Below are 26985 nucleotides of genomic sequence, written 5' to 3'. Positions count from 1 at the left end.
GAGATGCAGTGTGTGTTTCAGGAATTATAGCTGCTGCATTTGCTTCTGTTCATCTACCAAACTTGTGATCACATTTCTGACTTTAGTACTCAACTGGATAGGTACTCTCATAAACTGAGACTGGTTTGTGTGCTATAAGACCAACAACCACCGCAAAGATGTGGGACTTCCCAGTAGAACAAACCTGACCTCTGAAGAGAGACTTGTCATCACTGAATACAAGACGGACTCAGTTGTGACAATTTATATTATGTTCAAAATTGTTTTTTTTTTATAATGCAAAAAGGCTAAATGCTGGTCAAATGTTCAATGGTAACTGACAAATGTATCACAAATTAAATACATTAAATTAGATACATCAATAAAATACATATTTAAAGGCCATATTATCTTCCCCTGGGCTGCAAGACAACAAAAAAATGTGAAGCATGTGTGCTAATTAACAATGTCCCCTCCAGTGTGTGACACAGCCTAGGATTTTACCTGTGATGTTCATTCAGGTGAAAACTCTAGAACATCTGAAGAAGTAGCCTTTTCTACAAACAAGCAGCTATTACTTATGTTTGTTCAGGTGAGGACTGGAATATCTGAAGATGCCTTAATGCTAATATATCCCACATGTAAAATCTGCATTTAACCCAACCCCTCTGAATCAGAGAGATGTGGGGGGCTGCCTTAACTGCCTTGCTCAGGGGCAGAACGACAGATTTTTACCGTGGCAGCTCAGGGATTCGTTCCAGCAACCTTTCAGTTACTGGCCCAACGCTCTAACCACTAGGCTACCTGCTGCCCCTGGTTAGATTATGTAAATATTTAGACTGCCCAGGGATGGATGAAAAGTGGCTTTATTGTTTGGATCTGATCTTTTCACTGACAAATATATAACCATCTACTTTCTTTCCCTGGTCATTGGCGTGCCTCTGGTTGGTGGGGGCCTTATTTTCTGGCACTTGTGTGTTCATGCACCTGTCTCACTAGCAGAAACAAGTGTGGCCAAGTTGGTCAACCATATTACCAAAGGTTGTATGAGGAAATTCTGTCAAAAGAAGTGAACAATCATTTGAAGACAAAACTGGACAAAATAGCCATAGAGAAGGCCAAGAGGATCTTCCTCTGACACCTTCAGGTCATCAGGGGTCAGAAGAGACAACAGGAAGGGGGACTGACAGTGATATGGATGTTGTGGAATCATGGCAAGCTAACTCAGATTTTTTGTTGTTGTTGTCAGAATATTAAAGTTCTGGAGTTTCAGCAGCTATTGGATCCAGAACACAAAGGTTCTTACTCAACCAGCTATCTCCTCATGCCTTTTGCACACAATGTATATAGACTCCCCCTTTTTTTTCTACTGTGTTATTGAATTGTTAATTGTTTACTCCATGTGTAACTCTGTGTTGTCTGTTCACACTGCTATGCTTTATCTTGGCCAGGTCGCAGTTGCAAATGAGAACTTGTTCTCAACTAGCCTACCTGGTTAAATAAAGGTGAAATAAAAATAAAATCAAATAAAAGTAGTACTGTATGTAGTAACTGAAGACCTTACTCAGTAATAGAGTCCAGGCTGAAAGGTAAGATGAATGTGACTTTACTGTATGGTGTAGGCATCCATCTTATTCTTCTCCCAGTATGCATTGATTTACATCTTTATTAATAGTCATTAACCTTGACCTTTCTTATAGCGACACCTTGTGGTGAACACAACACTAGCGAGTCGGATTCTTTTGGATTTGACTTTCGTGCTGTAACACACACAGATTCAAGCTGACTATGTTTATATATTGTGAAACAGACACTTTAAATCAAACCATTCTTTAAGAAAGGCTTTAAGGTGTGTGTGTAAAGGATCGAATAGGAACCCGAGTGACCAATAGCATGACCACATTACCCTGCTGTTCTGCTTATCCATCAGAGGATTATTTCAGTCAGACAAAGAAAACAGAAAGAAAATTGGAGCAAGGTCTGAAATCACACAATGACAGCTGTATGGATATAGAACATGGCCATAGATTGAGGAGTATCAATACATTTTAGAAATGATTGCTCTTGTATTTTGAGAAAACATAAAATCACACCTTTAAATGCAAAGATTTGTAATTACAAAACTGATTTGATCACTGAAGAGGTTATCAGTATAGCATAGTACCTTAACCTCGTAATAAGTGAAATAGTAAAAGCAATAGCTGCAGATGTATATACTGGTCATACACCTTTATCCTTCTGGAAGTCATTGGGCCCTCACTCCCCCTGTGATCCCGAGGAGGATGAGGGGAGAGAGGGGGTGCGGGGGGTCGATGCCCAGGAGCTGCCGTGTGGACGACTCCCAGTCCCAGCCAAACTCCAGCCTGCTGCACACACACGGGTACTCCCTGTCTGCCCAACACACCCAGTCCACCGCCCTCCTCACTGCCTCCCAGCGCTCACACCTGGGGGAACACACACAGTAACCATATTTAGTGCATGCGCGCACACACACGCATCGAGAAATGCACCAAACAAAAATAAAACACATATATACCCTTATCCCAAGAGAAACACAGACACATGAATCACATGAACTGCCCTCAAACCTTGTAGATAGAACAGAGTGCTTGGGGTGTTATATAGTGGAGCAGAGAGAGGAGACCCACTGTACCTGGGCTGAGGAGGAGAGTGGTCCAGGTCCAGACGGAACAGGCTGAGCAGCAGCTTCCCCTCATCTAGCCTCCTCACCCTCATCAGCTGCAGCACCAGCAGACTGGCCACCAGCCTAAGGATGTCAGCATGGGCCCTCACACCTGGCACACATCAAATCCATTTTTATTTGTCAAATGCGCTGAATACAACAAGTGTAGACCTTACCGTGAAATGCTTACTAACAAGCCCTTCAACAACAATACAGTTAAGAAAATATTTAATAAAATAACTAAAGTTTATTTAATTTTTAAAGTAACAATAAAATGAGGCTATATTGTATATAGAGGGGGTACCGGTAATGAGTCAATGGGCAGGAGACAGGTTAGTTGAGTCATTTGTAAATGTAGGTAGGGGTAAAGTGAATATGGATAGATAATAAACGGTGAATAGCAGCAGTGTACAAAGGGTGGGGGGGGTCAAAGTAAACAGTTTGAGTGGCCATTTGATTAATTGTTCAGCAGTCTTATGGCTTGGGAGTAGAAGCTGTTAAGGAGCCTTTTGGACCTAGACTTGGCGCTCTGGTACCGCTTGCCACGTGGTAGCAGAGAGAACAGTCTATGACTTAGGTGACTGGAGTCTTTGACAATTTTTTGGGCCTTCGACTTACATCGCCTAGTATATAGGTCCTGGATGGCAGGAAGTTTGGCCCCAGTGATATACTGGGCCGTACGCACTACCCTCTGTAGCGCCTGGATGACACGCGCACACAATATTTTTGTCATTTTTCTTACTGCTCAAAAACAGCCCAAACTGAATGTTCATAGACTCCCAGACAAACAGTTCTCTAGTATCAGTCTGTAGTGTAGCCTACCTAGAGAGCTGATGCCTCTATTCTTCAGGAAGACATTTGCAAAGTAGTCCACATCCACACCGAGGAGGTAGCCCAGGCTGGCAGAGCACTCCCAGTAACCTTCCTGGAACAAAAAAAACATGTTATTAGCCTTTTAGCACAAAATGGTTCCCATTGCTCATTGGCAAATGGTGCCACACATTGGTATCGATGAAGTGAGTTCCCCATACAATGCTTTGAGTATCTGGAAAATCTGTTTCTGAATTCAATCCATGCTCCTGCACTATCAATAAACAATAGAATGTATATACAGAGATATGATTAGTTCATATTTTCTATCAATAATAGTATTTTCTATGCAGATGAGACGGGCCTTTAGAAAAGGGAACGTTTACTGTACTTACCGAGTGCTGGAGGGCAAAAATCTCTGTCCATTTTACTACATCAAGAATTTTCTTCCTGAATTCAAGACCTCTCTCCCTGAATTCAAGACCTCCCATCCTGAAATCAAAACCTACCTCATTAGGATACCACAGTGCTACACATAACAATACATGTCTCCAATAGAGGTCATACACAGACAGACAAAGTGACGGACGAACGGACGCTGACACATACCTTTCACTGTCTCCGACAAGTTTTTGTACTTTCTTTTTCATATCCAGAGGTTTTTGTGCTTGTGGTAGTACATTATGTTGTTGTAGTGTACTGAGAGAGCTACCAAACTGAGAGGATCCAACTAAGGCCCCTAAAGATTGGGTCAGATAGGTGCCATGAGTGGTAGGTGAAAGGGAGCTGAGGTGTCCGCCAGTAAGTGGTGCCTCAAAACTTAACCCCATTGATCTGGCTGAGCCTCCAAGAGGTGGTCCGCCTGCTGAAGAAGCCTTATATAAACCTGGAATGTAACATGCACTGGCTGTGGCCCCAAACAAAGAGCCGTGAGGTTGTCTGCTTTGAGAACCTGCCCTTCCGTCCCCGAAACCAAACCCTGATGGGGGCACAGAGGCAGGGACAACAGAAGGTTGCCAGTGGTCTATTTCCACTAGTGCACAATCCTTATACTCGGATAAGTTATTATCCAAGGTCCACATTTTGCTAGCCTCACACATTGACGACAGTTCCACAGGATAGGGCTCTCGGGGTTTGGAAAGTAGCACGTTCCCACTGGCTCGCAGTTTCGGGAAGGTTGCAGTATGGGAGATAGCCCCAACTTCAGGTCTGTCATGAACTCCCATCTCGTATCTAATCGCTCGAAACTCATTGGAGACAAGAGCAGAGGGAGGAGGAAGAGAACCTGAACCTCCGGCAGAGAAAGACTGAGGTCGAAATGGAGGAGGACAAGGAGAACAGAGGACAGGAGCAGGGGGTGGAGGAGGAAGAACATCTGAAACTGTGGCAAAGAAAGACTGCAGTCGAGATGGAGGAGGACCAGGAGAACTGAGGACAGAAGCAGGGGGTGGAGGAGGAAGAGCATCAGCAACAACGCAAGACTTCATCTGAAGATGATGAACAGAGGGAGGAGGACGAGGCACATCAGCAACAGAGAGAGACTTCTTCTGTGTCTCTACAGGGTCAAATGCCGGACCGTCACAAACCTTCCTGTGTCTGTCCGCCCGTCTAAAGTCTCCCTCTCTACTCTTCGCACGCCTCACTATCTTTGGGCGAGAGTAGAAGGTCTCAGACAGCTCCATAGCCATAGGCACCATACTGGTAGTAAGGTATGGGGTGCCTGGTATGCATTGGCTGCCTGAATGCGTGTGGAGAATTGGAGAGGAAGAAGAGGACAGAGCCTCACTATGCATGATTACTGAGCCACGAAGGGGGTGTTCAGATTCCCGTAATTCAAAGTCCTGTAAAACAAAGACAAGAACAGTTCAGTGATTAAACTATGAATTTACAGGAATAATCTTTCTTTATAGTTAACAGCAAGAAAGAAGCAGATCACTACCATGTTATCAAAGCACTCCATCTCTTCATCCGTCACAGCTCCTTCACTCTTCAAAGTCATATCTAGAGGTTCGGTAGCAGCGGAAAAGGTCACTGGGCTGGCAAGAACCATAGAGCCCATGAAGCAAGAGGAATTAAGTCTCCTACCAAGAGGCACCTCATCCGTAGCCCTCTGATTGAGAAATTTTGAACGTAAGTTCACAGATCCTTCCCATGATCCGTCATCCACCTGGAGTTGAACCATCGATTCATGCTCCTCCCCCATCCCCCTCCCCTCTAGACAGATATTTCTGCATAAAACATGCCCAAGCCCACCATTCAGCAAGTTTGACATTGTTTGACATTGACTGATGACTGATCCCGAGTCCATCCCATCTCCCTCATATTCCTCCTGCTGCCAGCTAAGGTAAGGTAAGAAGTCGACGTCCTCGTCTGATATCAGTTTGGGAACATCTGTGAAGCCCACGTCAGGCTGCTCTGAGTCCTGGGAGAGAAAGAACACACCAGAACATTGTATTTTTCTACATTTGTATTGAAGTATTGTCGATGTGTGTGCGCACACACACTAGCGTTTGGCAGACGTACCCTCTCCTCGATGGCAACAAAGCTGGTGAACTGAGACAGGATGGAGAACTCTTTGCTCAGCTCAATGATGAAGGACTTCATCACTGATTTCTTCCCCTGAGAGAATTGATACTATATATATAAAACAAAAACTTTCCGTACACACAGAATAGGTACAGTGTACACACTCCATTCTAGGGTTGTCATGACACCAGTACCGCAATACTAGGAAGGAAGGAAGGAAGGAAGGAAGGAAGGAAGGAAGGGAAACAAAACATGAAGCAGCCTTAATTTCCAGAGGAAAACACTCCTAATGTTGGTCAAAAATAGCCTTATGTTGTCACCTTTCTTTTCCAAGCTATAGCACACAATATTTTACACAAAGTAGGTGTTTAAAGGACCATTAGCCTGCTTTGTGTTTTCTTTTTTGGTAAAAAAAATCTGGTGTTGTAGTATAGTGATACTGGTTGTGACAACACTACTCCATTCACAATCTAATGTTCACACACACCTCATGTTCAGCCTCGTTGGTGTGAAGACTGCCATCCTCATAGTCTCTGATAACGGCCCTCGCTGTGAGCTTATGAAGGAACTGAAACACATGCGCGCGTGTACACACACACACACACACACACACACACACACACACACACACACACACACACACACACACACACACACACACACACATTATAGGTGTGACTGAGACAGTATAAACAGTAAGGTGATGTGAGTGTGGTGGTCTCACCGTGCCCCTGGTTTTCTGTAGCTCAGTGGTGGACACCATTGTCTCAATGTTCTGACCACTCAGGTCTCCAAGAAGAGTGGCCTACGGAACCCGACACATGGACAAGTTAGTCTCACAGGGCTTTGTGATCTGGGCATATCATGTTCACGCACGCACACACAAACACGCCTCTGTGACAGTATACCTGTGTACAGTGTGGCACGAAGCCGTAGACCAGGGTGTGGCAGTCAGTGAAGAGTGCGTGGAGCTGAGAGGGCGCCTGAACAGGGGGGGGAGCTGAGGGGTTAAACTGCTGCCACTTCACAGACACAGAGCTGCAGCCTGGAGACACGATGCGCTTCACCTGGCACGCCACCTGAGACACACACAGAAAAACATCTGTTTAAAGGGATAGTTCGCCCAAGTTGACCACATGTTATGTGGTTGTATTGGAACCAAAGATAATATACAGACATCTAAAGACATAGGAGAGGTCGCTGTAAAAGTGTGCTGGTACCTTCTCTCGCCAGGTGTGCTTTGTCTTTGTGTCAAAGAACTCATAGGCCCCTCCCCCTGCCTGGGCCAGGGCCCGCAACATGTGCCGATTAGCTGTTGGGCTGAGGCCGCAGGTGAAGAGGCGGCTGTGCTGGGCATGCTGTCTGACCAGCTGCAGGGTCAGGGCTTGGTTCTGGACGTGACCGTCTGATAGCAGCAGCAGGTTCCTTACGCCCTGCGACGGAGGCAACAGACTCAGGCTGCGCAGGGGCCTCCACAGCTCAGTGCTGCCCCCAACAGGTGAGGAGGACTAACAACAACAGGTGAAAGGATCATTCAGAAAATGAGAATTTGATCAAGGACAACATTTACATGCACATAATACTCCAATGATTGTGAATATTCCATTAAAATATTCTGAGTGAGCTTTGTATATGCTCAAAAAATTTATGTTTGCCTAATATTCTAGAGACTAATGATAAAAGATTGTGATTGGCCCCTGGGCCTGTCTGTCAGCACTCACCATGATGAACTTCTTGGCTGGTTGGAGGGCCTCGACTAGAGGGTTGGCAGAGAGAAAAGCATCCTTCTGGTCTATGAGACAAAACCACAGTCAGAGAGATGAGTATGGGGGAAAAGTTACAGTGTCTTACTGTCTAACTCATCAGTCTGAAGTAAGCAACAACAAAAATCCCCCACTAACAAAGCGAATGCAAACGACATGATACATGAAGTTGATTTAGCTCAGTTTGGAGACTGTTTGAATAGGAGCCCACCTGAGCCAAAGGAGATGACATTGACTCGAATGCTGTGGTGGTCCAGGGTATTCAGAAGCTGCAGGGCGATTCTCCTGGCGTTCTGGAGAGCTTCTCCTCTCATGGACTCAGACGAGTCCAACAGCAGGATCACCTCACTGGAGCCGGACATGGCGCTGGAGGTGGGGCAGGGCTCAAAGTCTGGGTAAAATACCAGCATACAGGCCTGGAAGGGGGAGAAACGTAAAGAGATGGATATGATTAGACAGAGAGAAGGAAGGAAAGATGGAGAGAGAAAGGGATACAGACCAGGCCGTATTTAAGAGAGACAGAAGGAGAGATACTGACCTGGCTGTCTTTATCTGGGTGTTTCTCCACCCACATCCTGGGTAGGTGGATCTGAGCCAGACTGAAGCAGACCAGGAACCCATCTGGACCCAGAGTCTCACCTGGACATGTCCTCACCACCGCCTTACAGTCGGTCCTCTGGGGTTAACACAACACACACACCATGTTACAAACACGCACACACAAGGAAGCATGCACATACATTGCTCAGTCTGCTGTGTTACCTTGATCTTGACTTTGTGTGTGAGACAGTGCAGGTTGATGATCTCGTTGGGCATCTCAATGGACATATCCAGACTGAACTCCCTAAGGAGAGACAGACACACACTACAGGTCAGTATGAGGAGAGAGAGACAGACACACACTACAGGTCAGTATGAGGAGACAGACAGACGCTACAGGTCAGTATGAGGATTGAAACAGACACACGCTACAGGTCAGTATGAGGAGACAGACAGACACTACAGGTCAGTATGAGGAGAGACAGACAGACACTACAGGTCAGTATGAAGAGAGACAGACAGACACTACAGGTCAGTATGAAGAGACAGACACTACAGGTCAGTATGAAGAGAGACAGACACTACAGGTCAGTATGAGGAGACAGACACTACAGGTCAGTATGAGGAGAGACAGACAGACAGACAGACACTACAGGTCAGTATGAGGAGAGACAGACAGACAGACACTACAGGTCAGTATGAGGAGAGACAGACAGACAGACACTACAGGTCAGTATGAAGAGAGACAGACACTACAGGTCAGTATGAGGAGAGAGACAGACAGACACTACAGGTCAGTATGAGGAGAGAGACAGACACACACTACAGGTCAGTATGAGGAGAGAGACAGACACACACTACAGGTCAGTATGAGGAGAGAGACAGACACACACTACAGGTCAGTATGAGGAGAGAGACAGACACACACTACAGGTCAGTATGAGGAGAGAGACAGACACACACTACAGGTCAGTATGAGGAGAGAGACAGACACACACTACAGGTCAGTATGAGGAGAGAGACAGACACACACTACAGGTCAGTATGAGGAGAGAGACAGACACACACTACAGGTCAGTATGAGGAGAGAGAGAGACACTACAGGTCAGTATGAGGAGAGAGACAGACACACACTACAGGTCAGACAGGAGAGACAGACACTACAGGTCAGTATGAGGAGAGAGACAGACACACACTACAGGTCAGTATGAGGAGAGAGACAGACACACACTACAGGTCAGTATGAGGAGAGAGACAGACACACACTACAGGTCAGTATGAGGAGAGAGACAGACACACTACAGGTCAGAACAGGAGAGACAGACACTACAGGTCAGTATGAGGAGAGAGACAGACACACACTACAGGTCAGTATGAGGAGAGAGACAGACACACACTACAGGTCAGTATGAGGAGAGAGACAGACACACACTACAGGTCAGTATGAGGAGAGAGAGAGAGAGAGACACTACAGGTCAGTATGAGGAGAGAGAGAGAGAGACACTACAGGTCAGTATGAGGAGAGAGAGAGAGACACTACAGGTCAGTATGAGGAGAGAGACAGACACACACTACAGGTCAGTATGAGGAGAGAGAGAGACACTACAGGTCAGTATGAGGAGAGAGAGAGACACTACAGGTCAGTATGAGGAGAGAGAGAGACACTACAGGTCAGTATGAGGAGAGAGACAGACACACACTACAGGTCAGAACGAGGAGAGACAGACACTACAGGTCAATATGAGGACAAGGGATTATTAGGGAATATCAGAACTAATGATAAGGATACAGGAATGGTGTACCCATCCATCTACAGAGCTGGTTAAGAGGAACACTCACCCTTGGGAATCCAGGTTGGTCACACATACCTTTTCCAAAGTCACCTACAGACACACACAATGGCACACACATGACGCAAACCTAAACGCATCATTAATAACATATAAAATCAATCAATCTAGTCCCTCCTACCTGAGTCCTCTGGTTGAGCGCTGAGCTCTGTTGCCATGGCGCCACACTACCGGGCAATGAGAAGTTGATCAAGCCCTCCATGACGACCAGCTCGGTGACAAAGGTAACTTTGATAAGGACGGTGGCACCGGCAGGCAGGTTCCCAACGCTGATGGTGAAAACATCCTGAGGGCACGCAAAGATGACATCACCGTCATGACGCAAGACATGATAAGACTGAAACCACAGATTATTTCAACCATAGGATCATCATTATCTGATTTAAAATAATGATCTGAGAGTTCAACATATGACACACTGTCTGTACTAAAGAGAGCATGTTCACGTTTGACACATTCTATTTCCTGATCAATGTAAAGTGACAAAGTGTGTCTGCAGAGAGGTAAGGAGGTATGGAGAGACTTACAGGTGCATCCTGGTCCATTAGGTAAGCTCCATGGCCTCTCTCTATGGCCTGTTTATACTCTTTACGCGCCTGCTGCTTCTCCTTCACCTGGGAAACAACACAACAGCTCACAACACAATACTACACATGCATAACTGATCACCATGTGCTGCTGAGAGGGTGAGGGTGAATTACCTGTCCCATTACATGTTTCCCATTGATGAAGGCCTCAAAACCACACACAGCAGCAGAATCATCCAATGGGAAGACGTACTTGGCTTCGATGGGGACGGTGCTCTGATTGGTGTATGTCTGGAAGATGATGACCTGGTAGCCAATAGGAGAGAGGCCTGTTACTTAAGGACTGATGTCCAGTCAAGTATGGTACAGTCCAGTATAGTCGAGTTTAGACTGGACTGAAATGGACTAATCTTGTCCAGTCCAGTCGTACCTGGGAGAGCAGATCCATCAGCCTGGCCCTGACATGAACGGCCTGTAGGGGGAGTGGTTGTCCAGAGCAGTCCAACAGGCCTGCAGTCACCTCCTCTAGAGGGTTCTTACAGCTCCCAACATCCTCCTCAGCCTCACAACAGGACACTACACACAGGTCATCAATAACAGCCTCAGAGCAAGCAAATGTACTTATTTTAAGTCTTGTCTATTTTTTTGCACTTTAAAAAAGGGGCCATCAGCAGTTGTTACATCAATTTTTGGACATATAAATTAATTATATGTATAACCTCAAAACATGGTTATATCTATACTTTTGATATCATGGCTGGCCAGTCCTTGAATGCATAGCTCTGTTTATGAATTTGAGAGGGTTACATTTATCCAGCCCCATCCATCAGCTTTTTACCAAAACAGGGTTGGAGAGAATGCTTTGTTACTGTTTCTATTGGGTCAGCTTTACGTATGGCCTCGAGTTTGGTTGTAAGTTTACAATAAAGATGTATTTAATTGAACTGAGTTCTTACAGAGATCAGACGGAGAGACAGGAAGCGGAAGCTCGGTAGAAGAAGTATCTATGGTGGGCTGGAAGTCCTTCAGCTGGTCCTCCTCCAGTCTGAACTGTACCACATATTGCAGCCTCACCTGCTCCGGGCTGTACACCACATACTCATCATCCTGGAATACACACACATATCAGAAACACAAACAAGTAGGGAACCGCACGCACGGACGGAAGCACGCACACAATCTGAACATTACAATGTCAGCATTAGCACTGAACAAACGCAGGTACAGATTTTTTTTTGAAGGGTTACGTCAAACTCTGAGGGTTTCTTGGGGGTGTGGCGAACCCCGTGTACACTGTGGTATCCCTCAGGGGAGTGAGTCAGGCTGCTGTCCCTCTTCTGGAGGTCAGTACAGCGCCCCAACGCCACGTCACACACCAGCAGCAGCCGACTGCCGTCCGTCACACTGGGCTTAGAGTACTTCAAACTGGTACTGAGGATACACACAGAGAGTATATTGACAATATTTCATACTGCTGCTGATAAACAGAGAATATATTACATTATTTCAAACTAGTGCTGTTCATATATACAAACAGAATATATTTGCATTGTTTCAATATAATTTATTTGGCATATAATGTTGTCGACTGACCTGATTGCATCACTGAAGTAGATGCCACCGCCCAAGTTCCCAATGTCTGTTCTCTCAATCCCATGATGCTCCACTCCAACTCTGGGCAGCAACAGACCCCTATAGACAGAGAATTGGCAACATATCACGTCAGTCATGTACAATATGTCAATCATTGGTGTGCGTGTGTGTGCTCACCGAGACAGGATCCCCACAAAGCTGCTGGGGCTGGAGGAGTGGAGGAGGGGCTTAACATTCCCCAGCTCCTCCCTAAACATCTGTAGCTCTACCCCTCTGTTTACTCTCAGCACCTGCAAGATCTGCACCTGTCTGTAGGAGAGAGATGGAGAGTTAAACACACAAGCATGCACACACACACTGGAGTGTAGGGCATAAAATGAACACCTGCCACCCATGTATAGATTTAGGTACTGGTGTGTAAGAATGTCAATTTCACCAGCCACGTTGGCTGGTGGTCAATTTGCAGGGCTCTACAATCCGAGCATTACATCCGCAAATAGAAAGTAAAAAGTCAAGTATGAGCACATGTGCGAGTTGGGTTAGAAAATGCTTCAGTAGCTTTTTTCAAAGTATTTCTGCAGATTGGTTTCATAACTGCTAATTGCAGAAATAGGAATCCTATATTCTACCTCACGCAGCAAAACTGCCTGGCAAGGGAGCTGTGCGCACTGAGTGAAGTGCTGATAGATACATTGTTGGAGGCGCTGCGCACACGCATAAAAGTTGGTCTAATTTACTCAAAAGTTTACAAAGTTAGACTTTGTCCTCATGTTTCTTGGCTATTTACATTGTTTTGTTCACAAGCTGGGTTGTTTTTCAATGTTAGTTTGACAGTTGCTGCTTCAACTGATAGCGAAGAGATGCCCAAGTCAGATCCACACACACACACACACACACACACACACACACACACACACACACACACACGTCATGACTCGAGGGGCCCCATTACCACAGTAACCTCCCTCTCTTAAAATGGCAGCTGAAAATTTTGACTCAGGTCACAAAAAAATGTAATGAAATTGAGCAATGTACCACATAGCTTCTTACCAATACATTTATTGCTATAGAAACATTACAAAGCACGGTCATCTTGAAAGAGGTTCACCTAGGGGTCATGATAGGGGTTGTACCAAATGTTTGATGTATTATAATAATTGATTACACTTATGTTGTATTAATAGAAGGGGAGGAGTTATAAGACCCCTCCCTCCTTACATTTATAGGGTCCTAGACTACAGATTACCAATATATATACATTATGAGGTTTCATATGGTTCCACAGTACTTTTCTAGTCTCTCTGCCTATTATGAAGAAACTGTCTGAGAAATGTGTGACTGTGAAGAAAGAACTCTGCAGGGGAGTGTAAGAGATTAGTCAGACATTCCACTATAAATCAACTTGGACATTTACTGCTAAGCTTTTAGATAGCTATATAAACAAGAGTTTTTGTGTTGCGTAGGCATGGTTTTGGTTTCATAAGTAGAAGATAATGACGTAGGCAGTGACATCACTAGGGCTGGACTTCGGGTTTAATAAAATAAAAACCTTTTCTTTGATGCAGAACTTACTCGGAAACATGCATTATGTTCCTGTTGTCAACTTCTGTCTGCAATTGCATTAATAAAGGATTTTTAATGATTTAATTAAAGATATTGTCATAATGTTAATTTCACCAATGAGCGGCAAGGAAACGAACCCCCACAATCTGTTTTTGATGTTTTTTAAAAATGTAATTATGGATGTGACTGAAAGATTTGTTCATCTACCTGCCACAGTGGCTGGTGGACCAAAAAGTACATTTTAGGCCCTGTTTGAGTGGGTCAGTACCTGTCCTGTAGAAGTTCGGTGACATACAGAAATTCAGGACCAGGGGGAACTCTTTCAATGCTACACCTCAGGGCGCGGTACTTCCCCAGACAAGAAGGGATGGGGCTTCTCAGTGTTGCCTCGCTCACATTCAGCACGTCTCTGATCAACTACAACAAAGATCCATGTTAGTGTTCATTTAATTGTGTGAGATATATATATATATATATATATATATATATATATATATATATATATATATATATATATATATATATATAGACACACACACACACACACACACACACACACACACGATATGGGCTAGGACTATATATATGTAGAGGGAAGAAAGTCAATAAGTGGTTAGGGTGGGACTGGATCCCAGGTCATTTAAACTGTGTTCATTCTGATAAAAAATAACAGTGTTGTGTGTTACCTGGCAGAGGTCCAGTTGCGATGAGATGAGTTTAGTGTGGAGAGGGAGATGGGACATATCAGTTTTGTGTGGCAGGAGGGTGTAGACCTCCTCCATTAGAGAAGCCACCTCAGTGTCTGGCCCCTCCCCCTGTCTCGCCCTCAGCTTCCTCTGGACCTGTAGCAGCAGCCCCTCAGCCCTGCTCACCTACACAACAATGATACAGCTTTAATGAGCACAAGTACTCAGAGACCAACAGACAGACAGACTAATACAGTATGCATCATGAACACTGCGAGCCAACCACAGCTCACTTACGTCGTTGAGACTGAGGCTGGTGATTGGAACCCTGAGGACATTGTCCAGACAACCAAGGGCCTCTGCCCAGAGCAGCTCCACGAACACGCCCACTTCCTGTGATAGGCTGCTGCAACTCAGCTTCTCCTCCAGCAGCAGCTGTCAATCATACAAGACATGTCAATCAACCCCTGACTGGCACCCACAGCATTGATTACTGTATTGCTGTACAGAATCAGTAGTTCCGGCGCCGACAGAGATGGCCGCCTCGCTTCGCGTTCCTAGGAAACTATGCAGTTTTTTGTTTTTTTACGTGTTATTTCTTACACTAGTACCCCAGGTCATCTTAGGTTTCTTTACATACAGCCGACAAGAACTACTGAATATAAGATCAGCGTCAACTCACCATCAGTACGACCAAGAATATGTTTTTCGCGATGCGGATCCTGAGTTCTGCCTTACAACCAGTGTAACCGAGTGGATCACATGCAGCGACCAAAAAAAAAAAAACGACTCAGAAAAAGAGGGAAACGAAGCGGTCTTCTGGTCAGACTCCGGAGACGGGCACATCGTGCACCACTCCCTAGCATTCTTCTTGCCAATGTCCAGTCTCTTGACAACAAGGTTGATGAAATCCGAGCAAGGGTAGCATTCCAGAGGGACATCAGAGACTGTAACGTTCTCTGCTTCACGGAAACATGGCTCACTGGAGAGACGCAATCCGAAGCGGTGCAGCCAGCGGGTTTCTCCACGCATCGCGCCGACAGAAACAAACATCTCTCTGGTAAGAAGACGGGCGGGGGCGTATGCCTTATGGCCAACGTGACATGGTGTGATGAAGGAAACATACAGGAACTCAAATCCTTCTGTTCACCTGATTTAGAATTCCTCACAATCAAATGTAGACCGCATTATCTACCAAGAGAATTCTCTTCGATTATAATCACAGCCGTATATATCCCCCAAGCAGACACATCGATGGCTCTGAACGAACTTTATTTAACTCTCTGCAAACTGGAAACGATTTATCCGGAGGCTGCATTCATTGTAGCTGGGGATTTTAACAAGGCTAATCTGAAAACAAGACTCCCTAAATTTTATCAGCATATTGATTGCGCAACCAGGGGTGGAAAGACCCTGGATCATTGTTACTCTAACTTCCGCGACGCATATAAGGCCCTGCCCCGCCCCCCTTTCGGAAAAGCTGACCACGACTCCATTTTGTTGATCCCTGCCTACAGACAGAAACTAAAACAAGAAGCTCCCACGCTGAGGTCTGTCCAACGCTGGTCCGACCAAGCTGACTCCACACTCCAAGACTGCTTCCATCACGTGGACTGGGAGATGTTTCGTATTGCGTCAGACAACAACATTGACGAATACGCTGATACGTGTGCGAGTTCATTAGAACGTGCGTTGAAGATGTCGTTCCCATAGCAACGATTAAAACATTCCCTAACCAGAAACCGTGGATTGATGGCAGCATTCGTGTGAAACTGAAGGCACGAACCACTGCTTTTAATCAGGGCAAGGTGTCTGGTAACATGACTGAATACAAACAGTGCAGCTATTCCCTCAGCAAGGCTATCAAACAAGCTAAGCGCCAGTACAGAGACAAAGTAGAATCTCAATTCAACGGCTCAGACACAAGAGGTATGTGGCAGGGTCTACAGTCAATCACGGACTACAGGAAGAAACCCAGCCCAGTCACGGACCAGGATGTCTTGCTCCCAGGCAGACTAAATAACTTTTTGCCCGCTTTGAGGACAATACAGTGCCACTGACACGGCCTGCAACGGAATCATGCGGTCTCTCCTTCACTGCAGCCGAAGTGAGTAAGACATTTAAACGTGTTAACCCTCGCAAGGCTGCAGGCCCAGACGGCATCCCCAGCCGCGCCCTCAGAGCATGCGCAGACCAGCTGGCCGGTGTGTTTACGGACATATTCAACCAATCCCTATACCAGTCTGCTGTTCCCACATGCTTCAAGAGGGCCACCATTGTTCCTGTTCCCAAGAAAGCTAAGGTAACTGAGCTAAACGACTACCGCCCGTAGCACTCACATCCGTCATCATGAAGTGCTTTGAGAGACTAGTCAAGGACCATATCACCTCCACCCTACCTGACACCCTTGACCCACTCCAATTTGCTTACCGCCCAAATAGGTCCACAGACGATGCAATCTCAACCACACTGCACACTGCCCTAACCCATCTGGACAAGAGGAATACCTATGTGAGAATGCTGTTCATCGACTACAGCTCGGCATTCAACACCATAGTACCCTCCAAGCTCGTCATCAAGCTCGAGACCCTGGGTCTCGACCCCGCCCTGTGCAACTGGGTACTGGACTTCCTGACGGGCCGCCCCCAGGTGGTGAGGGTAGGCAACAACATCTCCTCCCCGCTGATCCTCAACACTGGGGCCCCACAAGGGTGCGTTCTGAGCCCCCTCCTGTACTCCCTGTTCACCCACGACTGCGTGGCCATGCACGCCTCCAACTCAATCATCAAGTTTGCGGACGACACAACAGTGGTAGGCTTGATTACCAACAACGACGAGACGGCCTACAGGGAGGAGGTGAGGGCCCTCGGAGTGTGGTGTCAGGAAAATAACCTCACACTCAACGTCAACAAAACTAAGGAGATGATTGTGGACTTCAGGAAACAGCAGAGGGAACACCCCCCATCCACATCGATGGAACAGTAGTGGAGAGGGTAGCAAGTTTTAAGTTCCTCGGCATACACATCACAGACAAACTGAATTGGTCCACTCACACAGACAGCATCGTGAGGAAGGCGCAGCAGCGCCTCTTCAACCTCAGGAGGCTGAAGAAATTCGGCTTGTCACCAAAAGCACTCACAAACTTCTACAGATGCACAATCGAGAGCATCCTGGCGGGCTGTATCACCGCCTGGTATGGCAACTGCACCGCCCTCAACCGTAAGGCTCTCCAGAGGGTAGTGAGGTCTGCACAACGCATCACCGGGGGCAAACTACCTGCCCTCCAGGACACCTACACCACCCGATGCTACAGGAAGGCCATAAAGATCATCAAGGACATCAACCACCCGAGCCACTGCCTGTTCACCCCGCTGTCATCCAGAAGGCGAGGTCAGTACAGGTGCATCAAAGCTGGGACCGAGAGACTGAAAAACAGCTTCTATCTCAAGGCCATCAGACTGTTAAACAGCCACCACTAACATTGAGTGGCTACTGCCAACACACTGTCAATGACACTGACTCTACTCCAGCCACTTTAATCATGGGAATTGATGGGAAATTATGTAAATATATCACTAGCCACTTTAAACAATGCTACCTTATATAATGTTACTTACCCTACATTGTTCATCTCATATGCATACGTTGATACTGTACTCTATATCATCGACTGCATCCTTATGTAATACATGTATCACTAGCCACTTTAACTATGCCACTTGGTTTACATACTTATCTCATATGTATATACTGTACTCGATATCATCTACTGTATCTTGCCTATGCTGCTCTGTACCATCACTCATTCATATATCCTTATGTACATATTCTTTATCCCCTTACACTGTGTATAAGACAGTAGTTTTTTTTTGGAATTGTTAGTTAGATTACTTGCTCGTTATTACTGCATTGTCGGAACTAGAAGCACAAGCATTTCGCTACACTCGCATTAACATCTGCTAACCATGTGTATGTGACAAATAAAATTTGATTTGATTTGATTTGAATCACATAGAATCCAAATCTTACAGTGGAGTGCCAACATCTATTAGAATATTTATCAGGTGATGGGTAAAAAGGGGCAAATCTGATATAATATGTTGTGTCTGTCTGTATTTTTAAGAAACTATGTGTCTATACATAAGGGGGGGTGTCTGACCTGCTGCAGGCTGGCAGAGCCCAGATCCGGAGCCTCTGGAGGGAGGGTGGTCCTCAGTGTGAGTCCTCTGACCTGCAGCTCCTTCCTGAGAGTCTGGTAGACCTCCACAGCCTCCTCTGACATGGAGAGGAACACCTGCTTGTCTTGCACAGCTGCTGACTGACAGACAAGACAGCAGACCAAACAGGTAGTAGGGATAGTCCACCCAAATAGGGATAGTAGGGATAGTTCATCCTAACGACATAATAACTAGCCAAGAATCCATGGATCCTGTGAATCAGTGACCAAAGACATGAGCTCACCTTAGCACCATGGTCCTCTCTCCAGTACCTCACCACACGGTACTGCTGCTGTCCCCCCTCTGCGCTGCCACTCTGCAGCTCCAACACCGACCATGTGCTGCTGTTAGCCTGGAAAACACATAGGTACACACAGTGCATAGTATGATACACATATATATGTGTATGTATATGTGTATATACAGTTGAAGTCAGAAGTGTACATACACCTAAGCCAAATACATTTCAACTCAGTTTCACAATTCCTGACATTTAATCAAAGTAAAAATTCCCCGTCTTAGGTCAGTTAGGATCACCACTTTATTTTAAGAATATGAAATGTCAGAATAATTGTAGAGAATGATTTCTTTCATCACATTTCCAGTGGGTCAGAAGTTTACATACACTCAATTAGTATTTGGTAGCACTGCCTTTAAATTGTTTAATTGTGTCAAATGTTTCAGGTAGACTTCCACAAGCTTCCCACAATAAGTTGGGTGAATTTTGGCCCATTCCTCCTGACAGAGCTGGTGTAACTGAGTCAGGTTTGTAGGCCTCCTTGCTCGCACACACTTTTTCAGTTCTGCCCACATATTGTCTATAGGATTGAGGTCAGGGCTTTGTAATGGCCACTCCAATACCTTGACTTTGTTGTCCTTAAGCCATTTTGCCACAACTTTGGAAGTATGCTTGGGGTCATTGTCCATTTGGAAGACCCATTTGCAACCAAGCTTTAACTTCCTGACTGATGTCTTGAGATGTTGCTTCAATATATCCACATAATTGTCCATCCTCACGATGCCATCTATTTTGTGACGTGCCCCAGTCCCTCCTGCAGCAAAGCACCCCTACAACATGATGCTGCCATCCCCGTGCTTCACGGTTGGGATGGTGTTCTTCGGCTTGCAATCCTCCCCCTTTTTCCTCCAAACATAACAACGATCATTATGGCCAAACAGTTCTATTTTTGTTTCATTAGACCAGAGGACATTTCTCCAAAAGGTACAATCTTTGTCCCCATGTGCGATTGCAAACCGTAGTCTGGCTTTTTTTATAGCGGCCTTTCAGGTTAAGTCCATATAGGACTTGTTTTACTGTGGATATAGATACGTTTGCACCTGTTTCCTCCAGCATCTTCACAAGGTCCTTTGCTGTTGTTCTGGGATTGATTTGCACTTTTCACACCAAAGTACGTTCATCTCTAGGAGAAAGAACACGTCTCCTTCCTGAGCAGTATGACGGATGAGTGGTCCCATGGTGTTTATACTTGCATACTATTGTTTGAACAGGTGAACGTGGTACCTTCTGGCATGTGGAAATTGCTCCCAAGGATGAACCAGACATGTGGAGGTCTACAATTTGTTTTCTGAGGTCTTGGCTGATTTTTCTTGATTTTCCAGAGGTACACCTCCAACTGACTCAAATTATGTCAATTAGCCTATCAGAAGATTCTAAAGCCATGACATCATTTTCTGGAATTTTACAAGCTGTTTAAAGGCACAGTCAACTTAGTGTATGTAAACTTCTGACCCACTGGAATTGCGACACAGTAAGTGTCACAATTCTGTCTGTAAACAATTGTTGGAAAAATGACTTGTGTCATGCATAAAGTAGATGTCCTAACCGACTTGCCAAAACTATAGTTTGTTAATTAACAAGAAATTTGTGGTTGAAAAACGGGTTTTAATGACTTCAACCTAAGTGTATGTAAACTTCCGACTTCAACTGTATATTATATATACACTGCTCAAAAAAATAAAGGGAACACTTAAACAACACAATGTAACTCCAAGTCAATCACACTTCTATGAAATCAAACTGTCCACTTAGGAAGCAACACTGATTGACAGCATGACCGGTTTGGCGGTGGGTCAGTCATGGTGTGGGGGTGGCATTTCTTTGGGGGGCCGCACAGCCCTCCATGTGCTTGCCAGAGGTAGCCTGACTGCCATTAGGTACAGAGATGAGATCCTCAGACCCCTTGTGAGACCATATGCTGGTGCGATTGTCCCTGGGTTCCTCCTAATGCAAGACAATGCTAGACCTCATGTGGCTGGAGTGTGTCAGCAGTTCCTGCAAGAGGAAGGCATTGATGCTATGGACTGGCCCGCCCATTCCCCAGACCTGAATCCAATTGAGCACATCTGGGACATCATGTCTCGCTCCATCCACCAACGCCACGTTGCACCACAGACTGTCCAGGAGTTGGCGGATGCTTTAGTCCAGGTCTGGGAGGAGATCCCTCAGGAGACCATCCGCCACCTCATCAGGAGCATGCCCAGGCGTTGTAGGGAGGTCATACAGGCACGTGGAGGCCACACACACTACTGAGCCTAATTTTGACTTGTTTTAAGGACATTACATAAAAGTTGGATCAGCCTGTAGTGTGGTTTTCCACTTTAATTTTGAGTGTGACTCCAAATCCAGACCTCCATGGGTTGATAAATTTGATTTCCATTGATCATTTTTGTGTGATTTTGTTGTCAGCACATTCAACTATGTAAAGAAAAAAGTATTTAATAAGAATATTTCATTCATTCAGATTTAGGAGGTGTTATTTTAGTGCTCCCTTTATTTTTTTGAGCAGTGTATATATAAACTCAGCAAAAAAAGAAACGTCCCATTTTCTGGACCCTGTCTATCAAAGATAATTTGTAAAAATCAAAATAACTTCAAAGATGTTCATTGTAAAGGGTTTAAACACGGTTTCCCATGCTTGTTCAATGAACCATAAATAATTAATGAACATGCAGCTGTGGAATAGTCGTTAATTAAGAAACAGTTTACAGACAGTAGGCAATTATGGTCACAGTTATGAAAACTTAGGACACGAAAGAGGCCTTTCTACTGACTCTGAAAAAAACAAAAGAAAGATGAGCAGGGACCCTGGGCATCTGTGTGAATGTGCCTTAGGCATGCTGCAAGGAGGCATGAGGACTGCAGATGGGGCCAGGGCAATAAATTGCTATGTCCTTACTGTGAGACGCCTAAGACAGCGCTACAGGGAGACAGGACGGACAGCTGATCGTCCTCGCAGTGGCAGACTACATGTAACAACACCTGCACAGGATCGGTACATCCGAACATCACACCTGCGGGACAGCTACAGGATGGCAACAACAACTGCCTGAGTTACACCGGGAATGCACAATCCCTCCATCAGTGCTCAGACTGTCCGCAATAGGCTGAGAGAGGCTGGACTGAGAGCTTGTAGGCCTGTTGTAAGGCAAGTCCTCACCAGACATCACTGGCAACAAGGTTGCCTAAGGGGACAAACCCACCGTCGCTGGACCAGACAGGAGACGGTGGACCAGACAGGACTGGCAAAAAGTGCTCTTCGCTGACGAGTCGCGGTTTTGTCTCACCAGGGGTGATGGTCAGATTCGTGTTTATCGTCGAAGGAATGAGTGTTACACGAAGGCATGTACTCTGGAGCAGGATCGATTTGGAGGTGGACGGTCTGTCATGGTCTGGGGCGGTGTGTCACATCATCGGACTGAGCTTGTTGTCATTGCAGGCAATCTCAGCGCTGTGCGTAACAGCGAAGACATCCTCCTCCCTCATATGGCACCCTTCCTGTAGGCTCATCCTGACATGACCCTCCAGCATGACAATGCCACCAGCCATACTGCTCGTTCTGTGCGTGATTTCCTGCGACACAGAAATGTCAGTGTTCTGCCATGGCCAGCGAAGAGCCCGGATCTCAATCCCATTGAGCACGTCTGGGACCTGTTGGATCGGAGGGTGAGGGCTAGGGCCATTCCCTCCAGAAATGTCTGAACTTGCAGGTGCCTTGGTGGAAGAGTGGGGTAACATCTCACAGCAAGAACTGGCAAATCTGGTGCAGTCCTTGAGGAAGAGATGCACTGCAGTACTTAATGCAGCTGGTGGCCACACCAGATACTCACTGTTACATTTGAATTTGACCCCTCCTTTATTCAGGGACACATTATTCAATTTCTGTTAGTCACATGTCTGTGGAACTTGTTCAGTTTATGTCTCAGTTGTTGAATCTTGTTATGTTCATACAAATATTTACACGTTAAGTTTGCTGAAAATAAACACAGTTGACAGTGAGAGGATTTTTTTTTTTTTGCTGAGTTTAAATACATACACATTTATATATGTACAGTGGCAAGGAAAAGTAAGTGAACCCTTTGGAATTACCTGGATTTTTTCATAAATTTGACTTAGATGAAGATCAGATAACATTTTAAGTCACAACAATAGACAAACACAGTGCGCTTAAACTAATAACCCACACATTATTGTATTTGTATTGTCTGTATTGAATACATCATTTAAACATTCACAGTGTAGGTTGGAAAAAGTATGTGAACCCCTAGGCTAATGACTTCTTCAAAAGCTAATTAGAGTCAGGAGTCAACTAACCTGGAGTCAAATCAATGAGACGAGATTTGAGATTTTGGTTAGAGCTGCCCTGCCCCATAAAAAACATTTATAAAATGTGCATTTGCAATTCACAAATAGCATTGCCTGAGAAGAACCATGCCTCGAACAAAAGAGATCTCAGAAGACCTAAGATTAAGAATTGTTGCCTTGCATAAAGCTGGAAAGGGTTACAAAAGTATCTCTAAAAGGTAGTCCACGGTAAGACAAATTGTCTATAAATTGAGAAATTTCAGCACTGTTGCTACTCTCCTTGGAGTGGCCATCCTGCAAAGATGACAGCAGAAGGCTCAATGAGGTTAAGAAGAATCCTAGAGTGTCAGCTAAAGATTTACAGAAATCTATGGAAGATGCTAACATCCCTGTTGACGAGTCTTCAATACGTAAAACACTAAACATGAAGGGTGTTCATGGGAGGACACCATGGAAGAAGCCACTGCTGTCCAAAAAAAACATTGCTGCACATCTGAAGTTCGCAAAAGAGCACCTGAATGTTCCACAGCGCTACTGGCAAAATATTCTGTGGACAGATGAAACTAAAGTTGTGTTGTTTGGAAGGAACACACAGCACTATGTGTGGAGAAAAGAAAAGGCTCAGCACACCAACATTAAAACCTCATCCCAACTGTAAACAATGTTGGAGGGAGCATCATGGTTTGGAGCTGCTTTGCTGTCTCAAGGCCTGGACAGCTTGCTATCGTCGACGGAAAAATTATTCCCAAGGTTATTAAGACATTTTGCTGGAGAATGTATTTTTTTTTATTTAACCTTTATTTAACCAGGTAGGCTAGTTGAGAAAAAGTTCTCATTTGCAACTGCGACCTGGCCAAGATAAAGCAAAGCAGTGTGACACAGACAACAACAGAGTTACACATGGAGTAAACAATAAACAAGCCAATAACACAATAAACAAGTCAATGACACAGTAGAAAAAAGAAAGTCTATATACAGTGTGTGCAAAAGGCAAGAGGAGGTAGGCGATAATAGGCCATAGGAGCGAATAGTTACATTTTATCAGATTAACACTGGAGTGATAAATGAGCAGATGATGATGTGCAAGTAGAGATACTGGGGTGAAAAAGAGTAGAAAAGTAAATAAAATAAAAACAGTATGGGGATGAGGTAGGTAGATTGAGTGGGCTATTTACAGATGGACTATGTACAGCTGCAGCAATCGGTTAGCTGCTCAGATAGTTGATGTTTAAAGTTGGTGAGGGAAATAAAAGTCTCCAACTTCAGCAATTTTTACAATTCGTTCCAGTCACTGGCAGCAGAGAACTGGAAGGAAAGGCGGCCAAATGAGGTGTTGGCTTTGGGGATCATCAGTGAGATACACATGCTGGAACGTGTGCTACGGGTGGGTGTTGTTATCGTGACCAGTGAACTGAGATAAGGCGGAGCTTTACCTAGCATAGACTTATAGATGACCTGGAGCCAGTGGGGCCTGGGGACACACGGGGCCTGGGGACACGCGGGGCCTCAACCCGACTGAGATGCTGTAGCATGACCTCAAAAGAGCAGTTCACACCAGACATCCCAAGAATATTGTGGAACTGAAACAGTTTTGTAAAGACGACTGGTCCAAAATTCCTCCTGACCGTTGTGCAGGTCTGATCCGCAACTACAGAAAACGTTTGGTTGAGGTTATGGCTGCAAAAAGAGGGTCAACCTTTTATTAAATCCAAGGGTTCACATACTTTTTCCAACCTGCACTGTCAATGTTTACACGGTGTGGTCAATAAAAACATGAACAATTATTTGTGTGTTATTAGTTTAAGCAGACTGTGTTTGCCTATTGTTGTGACTTAGATGAAGATCAGATAACATTTTATTACCAATTTATGCAGAAATGCAGGTAATTCTAAAGGGTTCACAGACTTTTTCTTGCCACACACACACACACAAAGTAAAGACAGGTGTGTCAATCAACAGGATCAACAAGTAAAGCTGACGTGAGATAAATGAACTGTACTGCCTATGGGTGGGCTTACCTTTCCAAAAATTGAGTATTTGGCCACTTGGAAATTTGTTGGATATGTTGGTAGATCATTGTCACTTTCAGTATACACTCTAAAAGAAAAAAAAGAAAACACAAATGAGTCATGTAGCTTGTTACTACACTACGGGTGGGCCGTCATTGTAAATAAGGATTTGTTCTTAACTGACTTGTCTAGTTAAATAAAGGTTAAATAAATAAATACATACATTATTGCAGGGCAATTACATAAGTTGCATACAACAATTACATAACCTAGGTTATTCAACTGGTTAGTACTCTGGTATAAGACCTATGTCATCGAATGTGGGGCCATGACCAGGTCAAAGTCAGGAAGGAAAAGTATGACATCTAGTCAGGCAGTGATTGACAGGTAAGTGGTACAGTAGGTACACACCTGAATTTGCCCAGGTAAGTACTCTCCTGATTCCCCGCCCTCTCGGCTTGATTTACAGCATTCACTGTCTGGGTCTGAACTTCAGCCGGCTGGCTCGTCCCCTTCAACACTAACACACATAACACGCACACAAACACACCCTATGTCAAAGTTCAAATCTATTCAAAACATCCATATATTACACATACACCCCTTCGTAAAAAAGGCATCGTTCTTCAAACACAGAAAAATGAGATGAAACACACCCATAGTGAGCACACAGTGCCTTTGTCAGTTAAAGACAACTGTAGGGAAAAAAACAGCCTCCTGACTGATTAACTCAAAAGAACACACTGGGTGAATGAGTCAACATGCTGGGAACAGAGCGAGAGACACCACCCACTGTGATTGTGTCAGAGGAGAATGCTCAAAGATGACAAACCCTTGCTCTGCTTGCTGAATGTGCAAGAAGCTTTTCATTGGAAATACACACACGTAAAAGCCTGCATGCAAAGAGAATGGTGATGCCTGAAACTGACAGTGATGAAGAAGCTGAGTTGTATTATTACTTAGGGATTACTTATAATTAAAGCATAGATGAGAAAGATAAAGCATCTATTCATTACTGAGTCTATTTACTTGCCTATTTACTTGCGTGACAACTGTTTTGGCAACATTGTTGTGTAACATTGTATATTTTAATCACCAAAGAAGCGTATTTCAATTTGGGAAAGATTATATTTGACTGAAAGGGGAAAGGTTTGGCTTGTACCTGACTGAGATGGCAAGGGAGAGGCAGGCCTGGGTGGGATGAGAGAGGTAGAGGGAGGGGGGGGCAGGCAGTAGTCCTCTACAGGCAGCAGGACTCCCTTCTCCAGGCAGAGTGACACATACTCCACCCCTACTACTGGAGTCTGATGCTTCTTCATGCTCCGCACCCGACTGGAGCTCAGACTGGACATACTGCTCGTCACTACGAGAGTACACTGTGGGGATGACAGAAAGAGAGCGATATATCAAGAGAGAAAGAGAGCAAGAAAGACAGATCATCAATATCGCCAACATGTTTGAATCTAGCCTATGAATTCAAAATTGTTTGTGTTACTGTGCACCTGACCTGCTTATTGATCACATAGGAAATGCTGCCCCCATTCTCTGTTATTGCCAGCTTCAGCCTATTCTTCTCCTTATAAGGCAAATTCTTCAGCTCCAAAACCACAAAACAGTTGTCAAACAGAGCCATAGC

General features: G+C 45.0%; 1 protein-coding gene across 6 annotated transcripts in view; it reads right to left on the bottom strand.

The window, feature by feature from the left end:
- Positions 1-1569: 1569 nt before the first annotated feature.
- Positions 1570-26985, bottom strand: part of parp4 (poly (ADP-ribose) polymerase family, member 4) — a 36541-nt gene continuing 11125 nt past the window's right edge. For 3 of the 6 annotated variants that reach the window (XM_042306352.1, XM_042306355.1, XM_042306356.1), the window contains exons 2-33: positions 26857-26984; positions 26512-26725; positions 25761-25869; positions 25359-25437; positions 18982-19089; positions 18680-18838; positions 14818-14955; positions 14521-14706; positions 14103-14251; positions 12449-12580; positions 12272-12370; positions 11926-12109; positions 11635-11785; positions 11109-11254; positions 10853-10984; positions 10679-10765; positions 10273-10437; positions 10141-10184; positions 8524-8605; positions 8300-8437; positions 7973-8177; positions 7720-7790; positions 7219-7506; positions 6907-7077; positions 6723-6803; positions 6486-6566; positions 5996-6091; positions 5412-5894; positions 3868-5313; positions 3485-3587; positions 2633-2774; positions 1570-2423 (exon numbers count right to left, since the gene is read on the bottom strand). In XM_042306352.1, coding sequence (XP_042162286.1) covers positions 2225-2423; positions 2633-2774; positions 3485-3587; positions 3868-5313; positions 5412-5894; positions 5996-6091; positions 6486-6566; positions 6723-6803; positions 6907-7077; positions 7219-7506; positions 7720-7790; positions 7973-8177; positions 8300-8437; positions 8524-8605; positions 10141-10184; positions 10273-10437; positions 10679-10765; positions 10853-10984; positions 11109-11254; positions 11635-11785; positions 11926-12109; positions 12272-12370; positions 12449-12580; positions 14103-14251; positions 14521-14706; positions 14818-14955; positions 18680-18838; positions 18982-19089; positions 25359-25437; positions 25761-25869; positions 26512-26725; positions 26857-26984 — 5996 coding nt within the window. In that variant the 3' untranslated portion in view covers positions 1570-2224. Of the gene's footprint in view, positions 2424-2632; positions 2775-3484; positions 3588-3867; positions 5314-5411; positions 5895-5995; positions 6092-6485; positions 6567-6722; positions 6804-6906; positions 7078-7218; positions 7507-7719; positions 7791-7972; positions 8178-8299; positions 8438-8523; positions 8606-10140; positions 10185-10272; positions 10438-10678; positions 10766-10852; positions 10985-11108; positions 11255-11634; positions 11786-11925; positions 12110-12271; positions 12371-12448; positions 12581-14102; positions 14252-14520; positions 14707-14817; positions 14956-18679; positions 18839-18981; positions 19090-24773; positions 24936-25358; positions 25438-25760; positions 25870-26511; positions 26726-26856; position 26985 lie in introns of those variants that run through there. The other 3 variants (XM_042306354.1, XM_042306353.1, XM_042306357.1) reach the window with 3 other exon arrangements.

This window comes from Oncorhynchus tshawytscha, linkage group LG26 (assembly GCF_018296145.1).
Source record: "Oncorhynchus tshawytscha isolate Ot180627B linkage group LG26, Otsh_v2.0, whole genome shotgun sequence".
Taxonomy (NCBI): domain Eukaryota; kingdom Metazoa; phylum Chordata; class Actinopteri; order Salmoniformes; family Salmonidae; genus Oncorhynchus; species Oncorhynchus tshawytscha.
This window is presented reverse-complemented; position numbering and strand designations above follow the sequence as displayed.